Source organism: Alexandromys fortis, unplaced genomic scaffold, assembly GCF_014885135.2.
Source record: "Alexandromys fortis isolate MF-2015 unplaced genomic scaffold, M_Fortis_MF-2015_v1.1 scaffold_149, whole genome shotgun sequence".
Classification (NCBI taxonomy): Eukaryota; Metazoa; Chordata; class Mammalia; order Rodentia; family Cricetidae; genus Alexandromys; species Alexandromys fortis.
The window spans coordinates 2432460-2453927 of record NW_026068025.1 but is presented as its reverse complement, the minus strand read 5'-3'; the positions used below and the strand labels follow the sequence as shown (position 1 = coordinate 2453927).

Here is a 21468-nt window from a genome sequence, read left to right as displayed (position 1 = left end):
CTCTCTCTCTCTCTCTCTCTCTCTCTCTCTCTTTCTCTGGGTGTTTTTTTTTCTTTTTGACAGGGTTTCTCTGTAGCTTTGGAGCTTATGCTAGATCTAGCTCCTGTAGATCAGGCTGGCCTCTAACTCATAGAAATCTGCCTGCATCTGCCTCCTGAGTGCTGGGATTAAAGGCGTGTGCCACCATCGCCCGGCTACCTAGGTACCCCAGATCTGCCAAACTGCCTGGTTTTTAGAGTTTTAGAATATATTTGTCACAGAGATTAAAGATAAAAAATCTCATCAGTGACTGTCGTAGAAATCATGACACTGACCTGATGGCTGAAGAGACAAACAACCCCTGAGGAAGAAGATGTTCTTACTGTATGGAAATGTTGTAGAGACACTTGATGTTTGGGATGCCTTTGTCAATAGTCACAAATTGCAAACTGGCTTTTCCTTTGTGGATTCAGAAAGCGTCTATTCGGAATAGATGCGGCTGTCTCAGTTTCCTCCTCGCCTGCTTCTCTTTTGTCTTTGGATGGTAGGCTGATGTTTGCTTTCACAGACTACTCACTTCAGGGCAGGGAGCAAGGCGACCATAAATAGCTCTATTTTTCTTTCTCAAAGGATGGACATGGAATCAGACTGAGTGTTGGGCCAGGCTCAGAGGTATGAGCCTCCTGCCATATGAATTCTGTGGAGGGCTGGTGTACTGTGGATTTCAGGTTGGCGTGGGCCTAGTGCCCCAGGTTGGCCTGGAGACCATTCAGCCGGGTGGCCCAACAGGAGCTGGCACGGTACTGCCCACTCGGGGGCTGTCAGAGTAGAGAGGTAGAAGCTGGAGCGAGCCCAGCATGCCGTCCTCTCCCCATCCAGGAATCCGGGGTGTAAAGCCTCTGCAGAAAGAACTGGAACAATCCTCCAAGCTTCTGAAGGAGAGGATCGTGCTGTTTGGGCCAGTATGGGGTCACCCTGGGGATTCTCTTTAAAAAGGAATCCAGCCAGGTCAGTTTCAAGAACTCGGGTTAGGCCCCGCCCCCCTGCTGGAGGAGTGGGCGGAGGAAGCCAACAAGAAGCTTCAAGAGCTAGGCAAAGGACAGACCCTGGTGCAGGCCCACAAGAAAGAGCAAAGCATTGAGAACCAAGTGAGAGGGAACCTGAAGGCCTCACGTTCCTACGGCAGACCACCCTTATCTAGCAGCGTGGCTGGAGAAGGGTGAGGTTCTGGGAGGTTCTGTGACCCTCGCCAGCAGGGTAAACAATCCAGCATTGACTATTCCCAAAGAAAGGAGTGAAAGGCTACAGAGTCTCTTTTCCTAGGGGCCCTGTATCCTTTCTTCTGTTCCCAGAACCCGGTTTTGGCACCCCAGGCTGTGGGAGCCTCCACTTTACCATGCTCGGCTCTTTAGTCCCTGTCGTTGCTCTGAGCTCTTCCGCACATTCAAACTGAGGTGTCTGCCCTGCCTAGGGATGGAGCAGAGGGGAGAAGGTCTGGGTGAGGCAGGGGATAGAGCGTGGACGGTATCCGCCAGCAGGCAGGTCAGGTTCTTTATTACCGCGCAGTGATTGGAAGCACATGGGTGGGGCCGAGAGGGTGGGCGGAGGTGGTTGGCAGGAAAACGAAGCTCAGCGATGCTCTTGATTTTGAGTCCATATCACTCATCATTCCGTTCTTAAATAAAGAAACCTGGACACAGTGAAAGAAAAAATATGCATTTAGGGGTTGGAGAGATGGCTCAGCAATTAAGAGTGCTGGCTTCCAGAGGCCTTAGGTTCAGTTCCCAGCAGTCACCTAGCGGCTCACAACCATCTGGAACTCTAGTTCAGAGAACCTTAGGTCCTCTTCTGGCCTCCAAGGGCACACCAGTTACACATGTGCTACACAGACACGTGTGTGCAGGCAGTACCCATGCACAAAGAATAATAATGAGCAATTAAAACTACATTTGATTATTATGCTTCATATATGTGTATAGTATCATATTCACCTCCCTCTCCCCTGTACCTTTTATCATGTACAGCATAGTCTTCCTACATATACAATGCTTGCGGTAGCACACTGCTCGGCCTGCTGTTCCCTCTGTGACATGCATGCACCGTGTCCCCCAATCTCAGCGTTTTCTCTCCAGTTGGATTTCATGTCATTTTGTTTGTCAGGCCTTAGGAGCAGCAGTCTTCAACAGACAGACAGACAGACAGACAGACAGACAGACAGACAGACCCGGTCCCTGAGTAGCAGGCTAAGCCATCTAGGTTTGGGTTGCCTCATTCTATGATGTCACATAGCGATGTAATTGGATAAAAAGACATTTCTCGGATTGTATCCCTGCCGTTCTGTGTGCAAGGCTAACTTAAACTGGCAGATAAATGAAACAGGTGAAATCCTACTTCACCACGCTCTGGTGCTCCCCTGCCCCCTCCCTCTACCGCCCCCCCCCATACCCAGCCAAGCATACGGTCCCAGTGGCAGTTCTGTAACTCCACCAGAAGGGTGTTTGAAAGCAAGTTTCTCTTACTTCTTAGGAGGAAATCATTTTATTTCGATCTTCAGTTTTTCTAGGGCAAATTTTGCAGCTGATAGGCAGGCAGGCACACACACAAACATGATCATTCAAAAAAAATCCTAAGAGATTAGTTCTCACAATCTCTTTTTATAAGGAAAAATTAAAACCTAGAAGAGCAAAGCCAGGCACAGTTTTACATGCCTGTAATTCCCCCACTCAGGATACAGAGGCAGGAGGATAACAGGCTTCAGGTTAGCCTGGGCTACAGAGTGAGGCCCTGTGTCAATAAACAGAACAAAACAAGGACAACAAAAAAACACAGAAAAAGAAACAATTCTCTAGAAGAATAGTTGACCAAAATTTGCTCTAGAAAAGACTAAATAAAGTGGTTCCCTTGTAAGAAGGGGAACTTGTTTGAAAACACCAAAAAAGGCCACTGATTCCAGAAGATTCCAAGGGAGAAAGTTTTCAAATTGTTAAAATATAGATCATTCTAATGATGTTTAATCTTTCAAAGCACAGAAAAGGAAACTGGATTTCTTGTGAAACAAATATGTCCCCAGAGCACCCAAATCTGACGGTTCATACACATACACACAGAAAACCAGGCTGTTCCCAGTCACCAAAACTGATCTAAAACCCAAAATCGGGCTGGAGAAACACCTCAGCGCTTTGTAAACTTGAAGCAAGCCCTGGTTTGACCCTTAGTCCTGCAAAAATGAGTTACTTATCTATTTAAAAGTCCAAGGAAAAGGCCTGGGTGTGCGGCTCAGTGGGAGGGCGTGTATTTAGTACGCGCAAAGAAGGCCTTGCTTCAGTCTGAGCATCGCCTCTTCCCCTACCCCAAGATAGGAAAGAAAGAAAATAAATTAGAACCCAAGATGATGTAGTAAACAGGATCGAGCATCTCCGCACTGAAAGTGCATTTCGGTGCACTAGGAGAGAGACGGTCAGGGAGAAAAAGTGGAGCAGGCATCACAAGGAGGGCACGTGTGTGTGTGCCAGGGGAGTCTCTCATAGCCATTTGTATTTGCTTCTATTTTCATAAGCATCCGGCAAACACAGGAGTGGTAAAAATATGGGGACAGGGCAGTCACGGTGTGGCCCGGGAGGCAGTGGCCATCGGACCATCGGACTTGTTTGCATAAACTTCTCACTCTATGCTTTAACAAACAGCTGTATTCCTGTGTTGGCTAAGGGAAGAAAGCAACCACCCAATCCTATGCTGGATTCTTTACTCATTTGTTCAGCAAATATTCAATCTAGACATGGTTCTTTTTTCTTTTTTTGGTCCCAATCAGTGCCTCTGAGGGTGCGTCTCCTGGTAGCATTTCCTTTTTTTTTTTTTTCCCTTAACATGCAGACATTAAAATCCAAATTCGTAGCATTGAGGGTAGATCCCCTTTCTAGAAATGAGAACCCCAGAATACCTTTGGGAGTCTCACCAAACTTGCTTGACTGGGAAGATCATTTATTGTTATTGTTTGATGGTGCCAGGGCCAAACACAGGCCTCACGCATGCTAGGCAGATGCTCTGCTGCGGAGCCTCACTCCATGCGGACAGCATGCGTGTGCTTGCTCTGTCATGTGTCACTCAGACATCTCTTGAGATGTGCATTCAAGTTCTTCCTCAGGGACTGGGTTAGCAGGAGGGGTGTGATCTCAGCTTTGTTTAGGGTGGGTAGATGGGTACTAAATTTTTTCATTGGTTTTTATTGACTAAATGGATTGCATGGATTTTTCTCCCTAAAAGCCGTGAACTAAATTAGGACATTGGTTTCTGATGTGTGTCACATAGCAGTAGACTTGTCCCCACTTGTCACCCTGGTGTGAGTGCACCAGGGCAGCTAGACAAAGATCCCAAGCCTTGTTGAGCTAGGGTACATGTGGGGCCTCCTCCTCTGGGGTCCATGCCCTTCATGCTTTTTTCTTTTTTATGCCTTTGGATGTTTGCCTGCACTTGTGTCTGTGTGCTGCATATATGTCTGGTGCCCACGGAAACCAGAAGAAACTCTTGAACCTATTAGAATTGGAGTCAGAGGCAGTTGTAATCTGTCATGTGGGTGCTGGGCATTGAACCTAGATCCTCTGCAAGAACAAGTGCTCTTAACCACTGAGTCCTCTCTCTGGCCCTTCCTTTCTCACTGATTACCACTTGCTCTGTTTTCCCGACAGAGACATCGTGGCCTTGGTGGCGCAAGTGGTCCCCATTTATGCTGTGTCCCACCTCTTTGAAAGTCTTGCTGTGAGTATCGAGCCTGACTTCCCTGCCCACTTCCACGGTCTCTGTCAGTGATTTCTTCTGATTACGCTAAATTTCAAGTGGAAATGAGGGCCAGAGTGGTCTAGGGGCTACTGTTGATCGTTATCATGGCCGCTTCTACAAGCATTATCAAAGTCATGTTCAAGTCTGAGGACCACAGAGAGGCTCTCTACGCTTGCGAGGTGGGGGTCTTGAGCAGTACCAGCTGTGTTCACACTGATGGATGTCCCCTGCCCACAGTGTACCTGTGGTGGAGTGCTGAGGGGCACTGGAAACCAGAAGGTCGGAGCCATCGTTAATGCCATCGGGTATTATGTGATTGGCCTCCCCATCGGGATTGCACTGATGTTCGCAGCCAAGCTGGGCGTGATAGGTAAGCCTGCCTATGGGAAGACAGGCCAGCTGTCCACAGACCCAAGGGGTGATGGCCAGGTGCATGGAAACTTCACTGCTCCCCCACACTCCTGTAACTCGTCAGAGCGTGAGTGCGCAGGCAAGGGGTGAAAAGTGGCCGTGAGCCCAGGGCTGCCTGGTCACTCCCCTCTTGTCATGTGTCACTTGCCCATGTGTCAACACTGGAGCACAGTAAAGTGTCCTTTCTATTCTTCTCCTTCTGAATCAGCCAGTCAGGTCCTCTGAAGTTGTTATGTAGATCTTGCCTTGTTCCTTTAATGAGGGTCCATAGCACTGTGAAGCCCCTGGCATGATGACACAGTACAGTGTCCCTGCAAAGGGACAGGGGGAGGAATGTAGAGCGAGGGATGGTGGGGCAGACTCCTCTGGATGACCTTGGAGCTGAACCCACATCTCTGAAATGACCAGAGTTCTTCTTCTTCTTCTTCCAGTAGGGAAATAGATAACCGTCCAGATTTGGTTTCTAAGATAATAACTGAGAATACATTGGCAGTGAATAAACGGTCAGATGAAAACCCAACTGTTGTCTTTGGGGTAAAGTAATGACGGACTTACGCATAGTTTGTTTGAGTCCATCAGTATGTGGTGGGCTCGGAGGAGCCCAGGAGTCATCCGATAGCTGCCGAGGATTTCCAGTCCCACGTAGTTAACAATGTCACTCCTTTTTCTCAAGTTCAATAATATTTTAATTAAAAATATTGGAGTTGTTCAAAGGAGAGTGCCAGAGTTCCGTGGCTATGAAGGCACAGATAATGTCTGACTGAGTTTCCGGCATTGTTCATGGCCTGGATCTGCTGATGATGGAGCCAATGGAAACACCGAAGGATTCTAGGTTTTGGAATAGTATTTTTATTTAACACAATGCTTCCAAAATATTATTATTGTAACATGCAATCAGTACAAAATACTAAGGAGACACTTCAGAGTCTCTTTCATATTTTTATTAATATTATTTTAATTGGTAAACACAATTATGAGCATTTATGGAGTACAAGAGCACAAAGTGCTGTTTTGCTGTATGCAAACAATGTGGCCTGTTTATGGTTATCCGTCTCCCTGTGACATCATCGTTTTATACAATGAATGATGCATCTGGAATTTACTTTTTTTTTTTTTTTTTTAAAAAAGACAGTTTTATTATATAATTTTGGCTAGACTGGAACTCACTCTGTAGACCAGGCTGGCTCTGATCTCACAGAGATCCACCTGCCTCTGCCTCTGGAGAGCAGGGATTCAGGACATGCATCAGCACGCCCAGCTATGTTCAACTTTGCTTTGTTGTTGCTGTTTTTCTCTTGTTTTTATTTTAGGAAGCGGCTTCCTTTGTAGTCCAAGCAGGCCTTGAATGTGAGATCCTCCTGTTTAGCCTCCCAAGTGCTGGTATTACAGGTGTGTGTCCCCGTGTCTGGCTGAGTTAAACGTTAGAGAGGAACCAACTTTAAATGTAGATACATGGATATCCCAAGGCTCTATTTGGCCCTTTTAACTCTTCTTAGACGTGTATCTGCTGTGTGCAAAGTGGAGGTAACTGGGGACTCTTGGAGAGAAATGATGGAAGAGCATGTACTCGGTCCTTCTACTGGCTTCTTAGATGGAAGTGCCGTACACGTCGGCCTCACCCTGCAGTCACCACCATTAGGGTGTGTGGTGTGTACAAGAGGTTCCTGGAAGCTCCTTGAAGGCCGCAGGCTCTCACAGGCAGAGCAACTAATCAGAACAGCTATCAGCTATCAGTTTTCCCCTGCGGTTTTCAGACACGCATTCCTGGCCCTGCCCGGAGGGTTCTGATAATCACCCTGTATCTGTTAATAGGCATTATGACATTTGTGGAAATAAGTTCATAACTCAGATTACAGCTAGAGCTAGCTGGGTATTTCTGTCAAAAATCTTTGGAATGAGCTTTGTAGTTTCTGTGTGGGAACTAGGTGTTGGAAGGAGGAAGCCTTTCTTGCTCCATCCTGGGACTGACTGGTGGTCACTGACTTTACTCTTGTGAGGAGCAGACTAATGGATCACTGGATAAATAAGAGGGGGTGTTGTGATATTAGTGGCGGGCTGGGCTGCGTCCCTCCACACAGCTAGCTTTACCCGAAATAATTACATGGAAACTGTATTCTTTTAAACACTGCTTGGCCCATTAGTTCCAGCCTCTTATTGGCTAGCTCTTACATATTGATCTAACCCATTTCTAATAATCTGTGCAGCCCACGAGGTGGCTTACCAGGGAAGATCTTAACCTGCGTCTGTCTGGAGTGGGAGAATCATGGCGGCTCCTTGACTCAGCTTCTTTCTCCCAGCATTCTGTTCTGTCTACTCCGCCTACCTAATTTTCTGTCCTATCAGAGGCCAAGCAGTTTCTTTATTACTTAACCAATGAAACAAGAGATATAAAGTTGACCCTCCTCCATCAAGGTGGGGCAGTTGGCACCGAGGAGTGGAGCTGTCAACCTAACCAGAGTAGAGATAAGCCTTTGAGCTATGACTGGGGTTTATCCTCAGCCCTTCCGTGGATCTGATCAGAGAGCAAAATCTATGCATTCGGATCCTGTTATGCGAGGGACTCGGTCCCTCCCATCTTTGTCTTGGCAGAGAGCTGAAAGGCAAGCAGAGGAGTTGGGAGAGCATCATGGAGGAGGGAGGCTCAGGTGTGTCCTGACTGAAAGCAGCTGAAAAGACGTGACCTTGTGTGGTCGCTTAAGGTTTCATATTTGACTGTGGTCTAGATGAGGGAGACTGTCAGTTGCTGGTCACAGTCACCATTTAGCTTTCTGGTGGTGGTATCCTGGCTCTCTGCAGGGGCAGCTTCTAGCAGACAGGCTTCTTGGGCTGTGCCATGAGGCAGGGAAGCTCCTTTTCCAGGCCAGTTGCTGCAGCAATGGGTTCTAGAGTTGGAGTCTCATATGCTGTGGTACGCGTCTGGTTGTGTGCTCAGCGCTTCCTGACCAGCGGAGCTTTGGTTCTGCTGCTTGTTCACTGTGGACAAACGGCTCATCACCTGTGTTCCCTCATACCCCTCCCCTATGCAAGTTTACTAGATAGTAAACTTACCAGGACCCAGGGATCCACTCTGTGTGCTCCCCAATCCTTCCTACAGTGTAACCCGCTGCGGAAGCAAAGCTTGTGTCTAAACAAAGTTAGGTTTGAAGGTTGAGCAGAAATCTCTGGGGGATTTTTAAGATAGGTTTCTGCCAGGTGTGGTGGCACACATCTTTAGTCTCAGCACTGGCGAGGCTGAGGCCAGCGGATCTTTGTAAGTTTGAGGCTAGTCTGACCTACAGAATCAATACCAGGCCAGCCAGGGCCACATAGTGAGACCCTGCCTCAAACAAAACAAACAATGAAGAAAGATGGGTGGGTCCTAGTTTAACCCCCTCTACTACTCTACCTGTTGTCTCCATATCCACGTAAGGCAGGAGCAGGGTCTTACTGGCCGAGTTTTGGAATGCCAAGGTTGATTTCTATGATGGTCCGCTCCAATGAGATGCAGTTCAGTACGGAGTGTGTGCCAGGCACATACGAGGCCCTGGCTTCCATCCCCAGGAGTTTGTTTCCTTTTTTAGGCATCAAGAATATACATAAACTTTAGGGATTTTTAAACTATATTTTAAAGTTTTTTGAGATTATTATTATATCATTTCTTCTTCCAGGGATGTTTTAAATGAGAAGTTTGGTGTTCTGTTTTGCTACCTTTTTAAAGCTGACAGACACACACAATAATTAATTTCCAAATCAAAGGCCTCTACAAGAAATATCCAAACTAAAAGTGAAATATTTAAACTCACTTACTGGCCTTAAAAATGTTAGTTTTAGTTGACAAGATGGCTCAGCAGGTAAAGTGCCTGCCACATAACCATGAAGACTGGAATTTGAATCCCCAGAGCCCAGGGAAAAAGCTGGCTGGGTATAAAACTAAGTAATACCAGTATAGGGAGGCAAAGTCAGGGAAACTCCCAGAACAAGCTGCGTAGTCAGATTGCCAGAACAATGAGCTCTGAATTCAGTGAGAGCCCCTGCTCACTATTTAAGGTGAAGAGAGCCCCTGCCTCGTTCTATAACGTGGGGAGAGCCCCTGCCTCATTCTATAAGGTGGGGAGAGCCCCTGCCTCGTTTTATAAGGTTGGGAGAGCCCCTGCCTCATTCTATAAGTGAAGAATAATCAAGAAAGATGCCTGACACCAACCTCAAGCCTCCACAATTATGCAAACACATGCATGTGTACCCTACCCACGTGTTCACACACACGCAAGCGTGCACACACACACACACACACGTAGACCACACACATACATATGCAAACTAAGACATCAGTCTCCTCTTTTGAGGAGCACAAAGCAGTGATTTTTCTGGAAAAGTATTTCCTTACAGATGGCTCGTTTCTTAATATCCTATCACCATAAGCAAAAAGGACCCAGATAGCCTCCTGGAGCTGTTGCTCTGACATTGTGAATCATGACAGGTGGTCTCAAAGAGTTCTGGGTCTCTGCAGGTCTCTAGCCCACTGTGAGCTCTCTCTTGCCCACGGAAGCTGGCTTAGGATGGCCATTGTCTCCTTGAGTTAACCTGTCAAATCTCCCCGTGCAGGTCTGTGGTCAGGGATCATCATCTGCACTGTCTGTCAGGTTGTATGTTTCCTGGCTTTTATTGCTCGGCTCAATTGGAAACTCGCCTGCCAACAGGTAAGCATCCTCATTGCTGCCCCGTCTTCCTGCAGATGCCAAGCCAGACCGGATGGGGCGTGCATTCCTTCATTTAGGGAGGTTCTTTTTTCTTATGCTATTTTTATGCTTTTCTTGTTATTATTGGGCTTGTTTTGCTTTAATAGGGTTTTGAGGTGAAGGGCTTCATGACCCTGGCCCTGTTCATTCCCCTTCATTTGCTCAGTGAATAGGAAAACAGGATTCCATTTTGGGTCTCTTGCCGGGAAAAGCCAATTTCAGGAGAAAAATTGGAACTGGAGAGACTTTCTCCAAGTTCATGTGTGTGTATTTGTAGTGTGTTTGTGTATGAAGACACTGTCAATGCGAGGTCTGGAAATGGGATGCAGAAGCGGCAACGGAAGTAAGAAGATGAAGAGGGGTGAATCCTTAGCGACCTCGGTTGATCTCCCCTCAGATTAGCCTCGTCCCTTTCCTTCCACTCTTGGAACCCGGGTCAGTTCTGGAAGAGAAGCTTTAGCTCACATGTCAGTTTGGGGACATGGCTTCTAAACCAGGTGGCCAGGTTTAGCACCTTTACCTGCTGAGACCTCAACTTAACTTGGGGTTTCACGTACTTTTCTAGGCTCAAGTACATGCCAATTTGAAGGTAAATGTGGCCATGAATGGGAATTCTGCTGTCTCTCAGGAGCCGGCTCACGCAGGTATGCTACAACTCTCTGGGATAGACCTGGCCCGACAGGACTGGAGGGGTTTGTGGGACACATCTGGGGTAGCTGCTGCGTTCTCACAGAAGCAGGGCACTAAAGTGTCAGAAGCACATGTCAAGTTCCACCCACTTGGAGATAAACTGGCCTACGTTTGCTCCCTTTGATTCCACACATTAACACACTGTTATGGCTAGGTCAAGCTTCTTCGGTCCTCTGCTAGTACTTGGTACTTCTTCAAGCCTTCGACAAGTATTTCTTTTCTTTTAAAAAGTGTATTGAAAATTTTTGGCCCCCACACCCTGAGACTTGCGTGAGGTGGGGACCTCTTTAAATCCTGCATGCAGCCCATGAGGGCTTCGATCCCAGTCACAGGGAGGTTTAGCAGGCCCACTCTCACCTGTCCTGAGCCACATGTCCTATACACAGAACCGTCAGGGCAAAGCCAGCTCTGCCTCTCCCCCACAACCCCGGGCTGGCTCCTCCATCCCCCTCCCCGGGTCCCAGCTTGCTCTGAGAACTTTTCTTGGCATCATTAGTTCTCTGATACCTTCAAGATGCTTTTTTTTTTTTTTTAAATTCATTTTATCCTGATTTAACAATTATCTTGAGAGGAAGGGCTAGTTTGTGAAATTTGGGAAATAATGACACTTAGCCTGTCTTGTTACTGTGAGGCTTGCTTTAGGAACTGGCAGACACAGCCAAAGTATGTTGTAGGTGTGACTTGATATTAATTTTAAAAGTTTTGATTGGTTTTGTTTCTTTGACACAGGTTTAGTTCAGGCTAGCCTTGAATTGGCATTAAGATGAGAGGATGACCTTGACGTTCTGACCCTCCTGCCTCTACTTCCTAAATTGGCTCTACAGGTGTGCACAGCCGTGCCTGGTAAACCTGTATTATGATGCCGTTAGGACTCTGAGCCATTGTAACAATCTTAGCACAGGTGGAAAACCCCTAATCTGAAACATTCTGACATCCAAACCCCTGGAATATGAAGAACTTCTGTTTCCAGGCATTTCAGCTAAGGTGTACTCATTCACTTATGTACCTTATACTTTTTAAGAAAGCTGATGTCCTTCTTCTTAGGCTGCTAGGTAATCTGCCTTTATTTTTCTCTTGGGAAATAAATTTCTATTGTGTTTTCCTGTTAGTTGTCTCGTTCCACAAGGCCATGAGACTTGAGTCTTCGTGTGAGTCATTGTCTTGATTGGTACTCAGTGGGTCCTCGGGGGGTGACAAGTCCCATCTTCAGTTCTGTGAATGTCTTGAGTCATGTCTTAGTTTATCTGTCCTCCGTCTGTCTTATCTTCAGTATGAAATGCCTATTAGGTAGGTAGGGGGCCCCTTCAAAAGCCTGAGCCTAGGAAGCTCTCTGGCTCCCCACGCTGGCTGGGTTTGTGGAGTGAAGAGAGGCCCTCAGAGATAACGGACTAAAACATGGCACTGTTGCCAGCACAGTTAGGGGTCAGAGCCTGGGCCCCGCAGCCCTGCAGCCCCCACAGCCCTACCCCAGGCTCCACCCCTGTCCTCAAGGGGCCACCTGAACAGAGAAGTAATGCTGGGAAGCAGAGAGACGGGGAACAACTGAAAAGATCCAGTGACATCTCTCCCCTTCACCTTCAGGGTCCTGACATGAGGTTTAGGTTCAAGCAGAGGGCATAAGGAATGCCTCGGTGTGCAGTCCTGGTGAGACCCGTCACTGACAGTCTTCCTGTCAGGACTGTGAAATCTCGTGGGAGGCAAGCTCCTCTCTGACTGGCACCAGGCCTTGGCCTTCTCCTTCTCTTGGCAGGAGATTTCTGGGGAAACGCCATATCGTGGGAATCATTGTTGTACTAGTCTGGAGGCTGAACGAAGGGGCACAAGAGTCTCTTGAGTAATCTTCACCTCTACTTGGATGATTCCAGAGTCATTTCTTGATGAAGACAAAGCCAGTAAGCACAATCCAGAGATAAGAGTGAAGAGTGTCCTGGAAATCCCTCCCTCAGCAATACTGGGGTTGGAAATTGTTTTTTTTTTTTTTATCACAATAAACAGAAACAGGGAATTGAATCTTAGTTGGCTCTATTCAACATGCTGGGAGACCTGGGAAGCCTGGGGGAGACCCGCCTACCTATGTGTCTTCTCTTACTAGCCTGTTTATAGAGAACAGGGAACAGCGGTGTCTTAGGGTTTCTATTGCTGTGAATAGACACCGTGACCACAGCAACTCTTATACAGGAAACATTTAATTGGGCGTTGGCTTGCAGTTCAGAGATTCAGTCCATTACCGTCATGGCAGGAAACATGGTAGAGTACCGCTAGACATGGTACTGGAGGGGGGCTGAGAGTTCTGCGTCGGGATCTCCAGGCAGCAGGAAGGAAGATGAACCACTGGGCCTATGCTGAGCTTCTGGAACCTCAGTGACATGCTTCTTCCAACAAGGTGCTCACCTCCTAATGGTGTTACTCCCTATGAGCCCATGGGGGCCATTTTTCATTCAAACCACCATGTTCCACTCTCTGACCCCCATAGGTTTGTGGCCACATCATAAAGCCGAAATGATTCAGTCCAACTTCAAAAGTCCCCATAGTCTATCACAGTCTCAACCCTGTTTCGAAGTCTAACGTCCAAGGTCTCTTCTGAGACTCACTGTCTTAACTGTAACCTCCCGTAAGATCAAAACAGAAAAACCGATGACGTACTTCCATCTAACGGCACAGGTTAGACATTACTGTTCCAAAGGGAGGAAAAGTGTGCATAGTGAGGAAATATTCAAACCACAAGAGGCAATAAATAATTTTAGAGTTTAGTCTTGGCCCCCTGGCCAGGTGTTTGGCCTGTCTCTGAGATACCTTAGCAGGGGAGGGCTGGCCAAGGTCACCGAAGCTTGCATTTCTCCAGAACCAATTTGGACAACATTCAGATTGAAAGTTAACTCCTGAACAAACAAAACATTAGCAATGCATGCTTGCAAGCTGCTGACAGCGTACACTCACGGATCGCGTCCTAGAGAATGGGGTGCAAATGTGGTCTTGTAAGTTATTTTTCTAACTCAAAATGAAACATGAATGTACCCTATTTGTCCTCAGTAAAAAGATTAAATTGGAGCCACTTATGCCTGTTCCTATGGGAGACTTAGCACAGGTCAAGGCAGGGACACCTCTGAGCATGCACAAATCATGCCTTGCATGGGCAAAATGGTGGACAGGAACTTCTGGACAGAGAGTGTCAGGATAATGAGGCTGTAACAGACAAAGTGCGAGTCAGGCAGAAGAGTACGTCAGAATGGCTTGGCAATTTTGATGGCTTTGTTAGGGTTTTCTCTGCAGGGCCTTATCTGAAACAAAGGACAACTTGAAGGGACATTAATAGTCATTTAAAGCAGCAGGTGCACAGCCCTAAGATCTCTTACCTAGCAGTTAACAATTGTTTATTTGTTTGTTTATTTATTTATCGCAACAACTGTTTCTTGAATCGACCCTCTTCCAGAAATAATCACGAATGATAACCACCATTTGTACATATGAAAATAAAAGTCCTTCCACACTGCTCACGAAGGTGCTTTCCCCCCCACAGTAGGTCCGGAAAGCCATGGAGAAATTATGATGACGGATCTCGAAAAGAAAGACGAGACTCAGCTGGACCAGCAGAGGAACCAGCAACAAGTTTTGCCTGTCCACCTGAAGGCCAGCAATGAACTGTCTAGGATACAGTTGGTCCTAAGGCGAGGGCTCCTGCTCCTCGGAGTCATTGCAGTCTTGGTGGGGGGGATTTTAGTGAGAGTATACGTCAGAGTTGAGTGACGTGCAAGAACCAGAGATCAAGCCACACAGTTGCTCCCCGGTTTATGAGATTACATACTGAAAATATTACATCCAGACTGGGGGAATTGCTGTGGTAGACAAACACATGCTTAGTGTGTTCAGGGCCCTCTAACAAGTAAGCTCTCTTTCTCTCTTTCTCTCCCCCCACCTTCTCTTTTTCTCTGATACACACAGACCCACACAGAGAGAGAGACTGAGAGACTGAGAGTCACAGATACATACAACACAGACAGAAAATCACAGACACACGGCACATACACACAGAAACAGGGAGATGGAGAGTCACAGACAACAAAGAGAGAGAGTTGGAGAGTCTCTCTCTTTCACACACACACAGAGACTGAGAGTCACAGACACACAACACACACAGAGACAGAGATGGAGAATCACAGACACACAGCACACACACACATACACGCAGAGAGAGATGGAGAGTCTCTCTCACACACACAGAGACTGAGAGTCACAAATACATACCATACAGATGGAGAATCACAGACACACAAGACACATACACAGAGACAGAGAGATGGAAAGTCACAGACAACAGAGAGAGAGACAGAGAGATGGACAGTCTCTCTCACACACAGAAACAGAGTCACAGACACATGACACACAGAGACAGAGAGATGGAGAGTCTCCCTCACACATACACACATACACATGGAGAGAGAAAGGGGGACATGCCCTGTGAGTGGACAATGTATGTAATACACCTAACCTACCGAACACCAGTGTTGGACATACTGTACCAGCTAGAATGTTGATTTTTTTCACCCCTGGGGCTGCAGGACCACCTGGGTGGACTGTAGTACACTGTCACTGTCCCTCATCTCTAAAGGATGGTGTCACACACTGTGAACCCAGGGAAAGATCCCAGTTCAAAATACTCTCTGTTAAACGCGTGTCACTTTGCACCAATGTAAAGTTGAGCCCTTGGAAAGGGAAAGTCTGGGGCCACACGTGGCTTTGAATTCACAGACAATGCATAGACCTGGCAGCGGCCAGTCATTTGAGCGAACAGAATTCAGTCGTGCTCGTGGGTTTTATGAGCTGAGAATTCAAGATGTTTTTCTAGTAAAGACTAAGGTGAACACCATATTGTGGCCTGAGACAATATGGAGAAGATGGTGGTGAAATATTACTCCATCCACCACTGTAAAGTGTGGACTTTCTGTTTCTTCTGCCTATTGATGTCTAAGAAGCCTATGTTCAAACTCCTTCTATGTTCTTACCGTGTAACTTCTATTAAATACATTTTATGTCTCTGGGTTGTAGATTATTACTTTGTGAGCAAACATCATCAGAGCAAACTCAGATCTCCTGCCAGGGTGTAGTCAGGGCGGTCTGTGGAGCTGTAGAGCAGTGAAGACAATTCTTGGTGGTGGCTAGAGGATGAAGCTTTAACAAATTAGCCCAACTCTGTTAGCCTCTAAAGGGTTAAGTAAGTACACACTGATAACTCTGCAAACTTTCGAACATCAAAAAATAAACAAAATTAGGAAAGGCAACTATCTATGGTGAGTAAACCGGTTCAATTTATTATTTTATTTATTTATTTATTTATTTATTTGTTTATTTATTTATTTATTTATTTATTTATTTTTGGTGAATGGGGCTGGAACTCGGGTCCGCTATAGGCAAGCGTTCCTCACTGAGGTACTTACATCGGTTGTTGAATTTGGTTGGACCACCTAAAGCATCCCTCAGAGGTTTTGTTTGCGGGGGGGGGGGGGGGGGGGGGGGGGGGGGGGGGGGGGGGGGGGGGGGGGGGGGGGGGGGGGGGGGTTGTGGGGGTGGTAAATAGCCCTGGCTGATCTGGAACCAACTCTTATAGACAAGGCTGGGCTCGAAATCACGGAGATCCACCTGCCTGTCTCCCTGAGTGCTGGGATTAAAGGCGTGTGCTATCACCACCCTGCGAGATTCATTCTTGTTGGGTAAATAAGATTACATTTTCCAGCCACCCAGATCGAAGCTTGCCCTGCACGCTGCGTTCGGTGACAGTTGGACTTGGATGCGTCGCCCGCCCAGGGCGGGGTGGCACGTGAGGCGAGTCCCGCGCGGCTGCCCTGGCCCCGCAGTGGCCACTCCGCCCTCGGCTCCACGTGCCGGTTCCGCCTGCATCAGAACCTGCACCATGGAGCCCGCAGAGGACAGCTTGGGCACGGCCATCCGGCTTTCGGAGCCACCCGTCGTCCCGGTTGTCCCGCAGTGGCGCAGCCCCTGGTGCCTGCGGGGAGCGCTGTCCTCCGACGTGCGGCGGGAGGCGGCTGCTCTGGCGGCGCTCGCGGGCCCGGTGGTGAGTCGGACCCCGAGCTGCGGGCGCGGGGTGGCCCAGGAGGGCCGAGGGTGACCGCCTTTCTGCTCCTCGCAGTTCCTGGCGCAGCTGATGATCTTTCTCATCAGCATCGTCAGTTCCATCTTCTGCGGACACCTGGGCAAAGTCGAGCTGGACGCCGTGACACTCGCTGTTTCCGTAGGTGTTAATTTTGTTTGGGCTGATGACGTGGGTAAAGCCTCCGGAGTAAAGCTTTAACGTGTTTTTATTTGTTTGCTGGAGATGAACTCAGGGCTGTGTGTGCGCGCGCTCGGCACACCCCCCACCCCCAAGCTTCAGAATTAGAAGTGCAGGGACTGGGTCTGACCCACCAGTTACCATGATGATCTTCTGATTTGGGAAGAGAGTCTGAGCAGATCTCACAGGCACTGTGGAAGGAGTGTCCTAAGCAGAGGCTTGGTGCATTGCTACCCTAAAGGAACGGCACACCCTCCCCCTCCTTCTGAAACCAAACTACCAAAGCTATTAGTTACACGGTTCATTAAGATTCCACCATATCTTCCTTAGCATCGCACGTCCTTAGAAGCCTTTCTCCATCTGGTAAGGGAAGGGAGAGCTGCTTTGCTCACATTTGCTCTGCTCTTTCAGATGTCAGAAAAACTCCTGGTGATGGAAAACTGGGTCCTCCCCTATTTCAGAAAACGTTCCTTCTACCCCCCTAGGATGTTGGAATGCAACAATGGAGGCCTGCAGGTTCTCTGTGAGCTTCCATGGTAGAGGACCTGGCTATGAAGAGTCTCTGTAAAGGTCTATTCTGTATTGGCAGAACTAATGTCTTCCCTCCCTCCCTCCGTCAGTGTGTGTGTGTGTGTGTGTGTGTGTGTGTGTGTCCCCTGTGTCTTCTCCAGGGAAGATGAGTTTGGTCACTGCAAAGCACTGAACAATGTCAACAGTGTCCTGCTCACCTAGTGTGAACAGTGTTGACAGGGTGGCCTTTAGAGACCAGGTGTCTTCCCAGCCAGGAAGCTCCGTCCGTTTTGGTCATCCCATCCTGTGCTTTTCCTCTTATCCGGTCAGCCACCTCAATCCCTGCAGCCTCTCTTCTCTCCCACCCTTTGGTGTTTGGGGGTTGTGGCTTGACCCCTCTCACCTAACCTCACTGACCCCAACTCTTCTGCAGTCTCCTTCCAGTAGAAAAGAATGCTTGGCTGGGCAGTGATGGCACACGCCTTTAATCCCAGCACTCAGGAGGCAGAGGCAGGTGGATCTCTGTGGGTTCGAGACCAGCCTGGTCTACAAGAGCTAGTTCCAGGACAGAAACCAAAACCACAGAGAAACCCTGTCTCGAAAAACAAAACAAAACAAGAATGCTTGGCCTCCCATCTCTGGGCTCTCCTCAGCCCCTTGTCCTCCAGCCCTGTCAGGTCCTCACCCATCCTGCCTGCTCTTGACCCAGGGAGTCCTACCAGGACTCCTTAACCTTCGACAGCTCCAGAGGCCCTGCTGGGTTCCTGGCCCACCACTAAGCAGGCGGCTCACCCTCCTTCCTCTTTCCTGTCTTTTGGGCACCTGATCCAGCATGCACCTTTCACCATGCTCTGGAACCTTGCTTTCTCTTCCAAGCCCGTCTTCTGCTCATCCCCACTCTTGGCAGTAAACACATCCCGGGTTTTCTATGAACATATCCCACCACCTCTGCCTTCTCTCCCCCTACTCCCTTCGCCAGAGTCTGCACTCAGTCTTGCCTCCTGCAGTCAGCTTTCCCCTCTCCCACTGACTGCCAATTCACCTGTACTGGGCGGTTTTGTCTGTCAGCTTGACACCAGCTAGAGTCCTTAGAGAAAGGACCCTCAGCTGAGGAGATGCCTCCTTGAGATCCAGCTGTAGGGCATTTTCTCATTTAGTGATCAATGGGGGAGGGCCCAGCCCATGGTGGATGGGCTAATGGTTTTGGACTCTGTAAGAAGGTGGGCTGAGCAAACCCAGGGTAGCAAGCCAGTAAGCGGAGCCCCTCTGTGGTCTCTACATCAGCTCCTGCTTCTGGGATCCTGCCCTGTTTTGAGTTCCTGTCCTGCCTTTCCTCCCCGACTTGCTCTTTGGTCATGGTGTTCGGTGGCAGCAATAGCAACCCTAACTAAGGCATCGCTGGACTCTGCCCATGGTTGTCTGGAGAGTTCGCCTTTGTGTTCGCCGCCATGTCATCTCCCACATCTGGTCATCCTCCAGGCTGCCGCTCCTAGGAACTGCCCGCAGTGCTTCAGCACACGCTCGGCTTGACTACGGCCTCTGATAGTTGCCCTTTTCATTTCTCTGCTTCCCACTTTCTATTTCATTTAAATGAACTGTTCACTAATGCCACAGTGAGCAGTCGAACCCAGGACCTTGCACGTGCCAGGCAAGCACTCCACCACGGAGCTATAACCCCAGCCCTCTTCTTTCTGTTCTAAATGCCCTCCTTTGGTGTCTCTCAAGTCAGTGTCTCCATCCTTGACAAGGGCTTCCAGTTCTGTGGTGGTTTGCAAGGTGAACTGGCTGGAGACCAGAGGTGAAGCCAAACCAGAACTTGCTGCAGGTGCATCTCCCCAGTGATGCTGGGAGTTTTCTGTTCTGTCTTCTTAGTGAAAAGGATTAAACCCTGAGCCTTACACTTGCACTCTCACGCCCCTCACCTTACTTCCTCTCCATCCATCAGCTGCCTATGTTTCTTAGAGCCACCCCACCCCCAATTTCTTCTGCATCCCATATTACTCTTTTTCTGCCTCAGTCTTTCTGCCTCCCGAGGCCTGGAGGGTGTCCTGAGAGCCTTTCTGGTGTCCCCAGGAAGACTGAGGTCTTGGCTATGGTCACTAGAGCCTTGCATTCTTCTCTCCAAGGAACAGGTGCCTCATTTTTGTGAAGCTTGAATCCTGCCACAGGTCTGGCTCAACCAAATGTTTTGGAGTCCTGCAGCCCTGCTGTCCTGCCTGTGCTCACCCGGCTTCCCCTCTTGTCTCTTCCTGCCGCCCAGCCTCATCTGGCTGGACATTTCCATCCCCTGCTTTGGGGAGGCTTCCAAGCCTTGAAGTTTTGTGTCTGCATCGCATCATGAGGCTGTTTGTTATTTTCCTTGTTTCATTAAAATTATTTTAAGATGTATCTTTTGGGGGAAAGCAAACTAAAATAGTGTGTGTGTGTGTGTGTGTGTTGCTGTTGTTTTTGGCAATTTCCTTTCGCTGTTGAAATCTCTAGAGTTTTTGGGGGTAAAAACAACAGGAATAAGCGCAGCCCCCAGCGAGATGGGAGGCTTGGCCGTGGGAAGGCTGGTGTGTTCCGCAGGCAGGGCTTTCTGCAGATAAGGCCCCGAAGAGGGAGAGCCACTGCCAGCCCTCCGTAAATGGGTCAAGGAGATGCGTTCCTTTTAATGGATGCCAACTTGTAACTAACTGTTGGGAAGATGGGGGACTCGATGGCACCACGATCAGATATGTTAACTTTTATACATTTCGTTTTTGAGACAGGCTCTTGCTCAGTAACCCAGGTTGGCCTTGAACTCTCAATATTTTTTTTACCTCAGTCGGAATTACAGGCCTAGTAATTTTTGTCTCATCTTTTATTATAATGTTATCCATGGTAAGAGAGAGCTCTAACTCAGCTCAGTCTGGAAGAAACTTGAACAAACGTTAGCTAAAGAGGGGGACTCGCATTCTAAGCCACCAAAGTCAGTTAGTGTATAGCAGCAGCAGCAGCAGCAGCAACAGCAGCAGCAACAGCAGCAGCAACAAAACCAAACACAACAGAACAAAGACCCTCACATGTCTTTAGAAAAACAAAAATATTTATAAAGTGAATTACCTCCCCTTTGCTTTTCCTTGATTGGTTCGTAGTAGTATGTACCTTGCATCTGGGTCCTCGTTGTGCTACAAGCCCCCTGGGTTTCATGTCTGGTAGGATAATTTTAGGACACTCCGCATGTGGCCTGCTATTGACCTCGCGGGGCTACGGAGTGTAGATTCCAGCTGTCTTGGTCCATTACTACAATCTCAAAGTATTGGGCCTGTATAGAGAAAAGGTTTCTTTAGCTCACACTTCAGGACACTTAGGAGCACGGCACCAGCTTCTGCTGAGCTCTGGTGGGGGCCTCTTGGCTCCGTCATCACATGCAGACAGTGTCATGGCTCATGAGAGGAGCAAGCAGTCACACGGCAGGAAGCAAGAGCAATTCTGGTACCTGGCTGGCTCTCCTTACAATTCATTTTCCCAGGAGCAAATTAGGTACCAAGAGAACTTTATTTATTTTTGAGATGGTCTCATTGAAGCCCAACCTGACCTCAAACTTGCTATGTAGTAAAGGGTAGCCCTGAGCCTCTGCTCCTCCTGCCTCCACCTCTCCAGGGCGGGGGTTACAGGCACATGCCAGCATGCCCAGCTCATGAAGTGCTGGATTTTCACATTCTAGGATAACACTCTATGTAGTAAGGAGGCCGTTAGTTAGTTCCCAGCTGTTTAGCCCCAAAATAATCAAACAGAAACTGTATTATTTAAATCACTGCTTGGCTCATCAGCTCTAGTTTCTTATTGGCTAACTCTTACATCTCAATTTAACCCACTTTTATTAATCTGTGCATCACCATGAGGTTGCGGCCTTCCAGCAAAGTTTTAGCACGTCTGTCTCTGGTGGCAGCTCCATGGCTTCTCCCTGACTCTGCCTCCTTTCTCCCAGCATTCAGTTTAGTTTTCCTCACCTAGCTCTGTTCTAGAGGAACTATAGAGTAGCTCTATAGGCCCAAAGCAGTTTCTTTATTAAGCAGTGATATTCATAGCATGCAGAAGGGAATCAACTCTATCTACTGAGCTACATCTTCTGCCCCCTGTGAG

At 48.1% G+C, this 21468-nt stretch overlaps 2 protein-coding genes across 7 annotated transcripts in view; both read left to right on the top strand.

The window, feature by feature from the left end:
- The window catches only part of LOC126514698 (multidrug and toxin extrusion protein 1), a 35612-nt gene extending 20013 nt beyond the window's left edge, over positions 1 to 15599 (top strand). The window contains exons 13-17 of one of the 5 annotated variants that reach the window (XM_050163775.1): positions 4662 to 4731; positions 4990 to 5122; positions 9745 to 9839; positions 10444 to 10522; positions 14089 to 15599. In XM_050163775.1, the coding sequence (XP_050019732.1) occupies positions 4662 to 4731; positions 4990 to 5122; positions 9745 to 9839; positions 10444 to 10522; positions 14089 to 14312 (601 nt within the window). In that variant the 3' untranslated portion in view covers positions 14313 to 15599. Of the gene's footprint in view, positions 1 to 4661; positions 4732 to 4989; positions 5123 to 9744; positions 9840 to 10443; positions 10523 to 11297; positions 11624 to 12291; positions 12501 to 14085 lie in introns of those variants that run through there. The other 4 variants (XM_050163774.1, XM_050163776.1, XM_050163777.1 and 1 more) reach the window with 4 other exon arrangements.
- A 763-nt stretch (positions 15600 to 16362) lies between these two features.
- Positions 16363 to 21468, top strand: part of LOC126514714 (multidrug and toxin extrusion protein 2) — a 33033-nt gene continuing 27927 nt past the window's right edge. The window contains exons 1-2 of one of the 2 annotated variants that reach the window (XM_050163809.1): positions 16363 to 16635; positions 16711 to 16812. In XM_050163809.1, coding sequence (XP_050019766.1) covers positions 16474 to 16635; positions 16711 to 16812 — 264 coding nt within the window. In that variant the 5' untranslated portion in view covers positions 16363 to 16473. The remainder of the gene's footprint in view (positions 16636 to 16710; positions 16813 to 21468) is intronic. The other variant, XM_050163808.1, reaches the window with a different exon arrangement.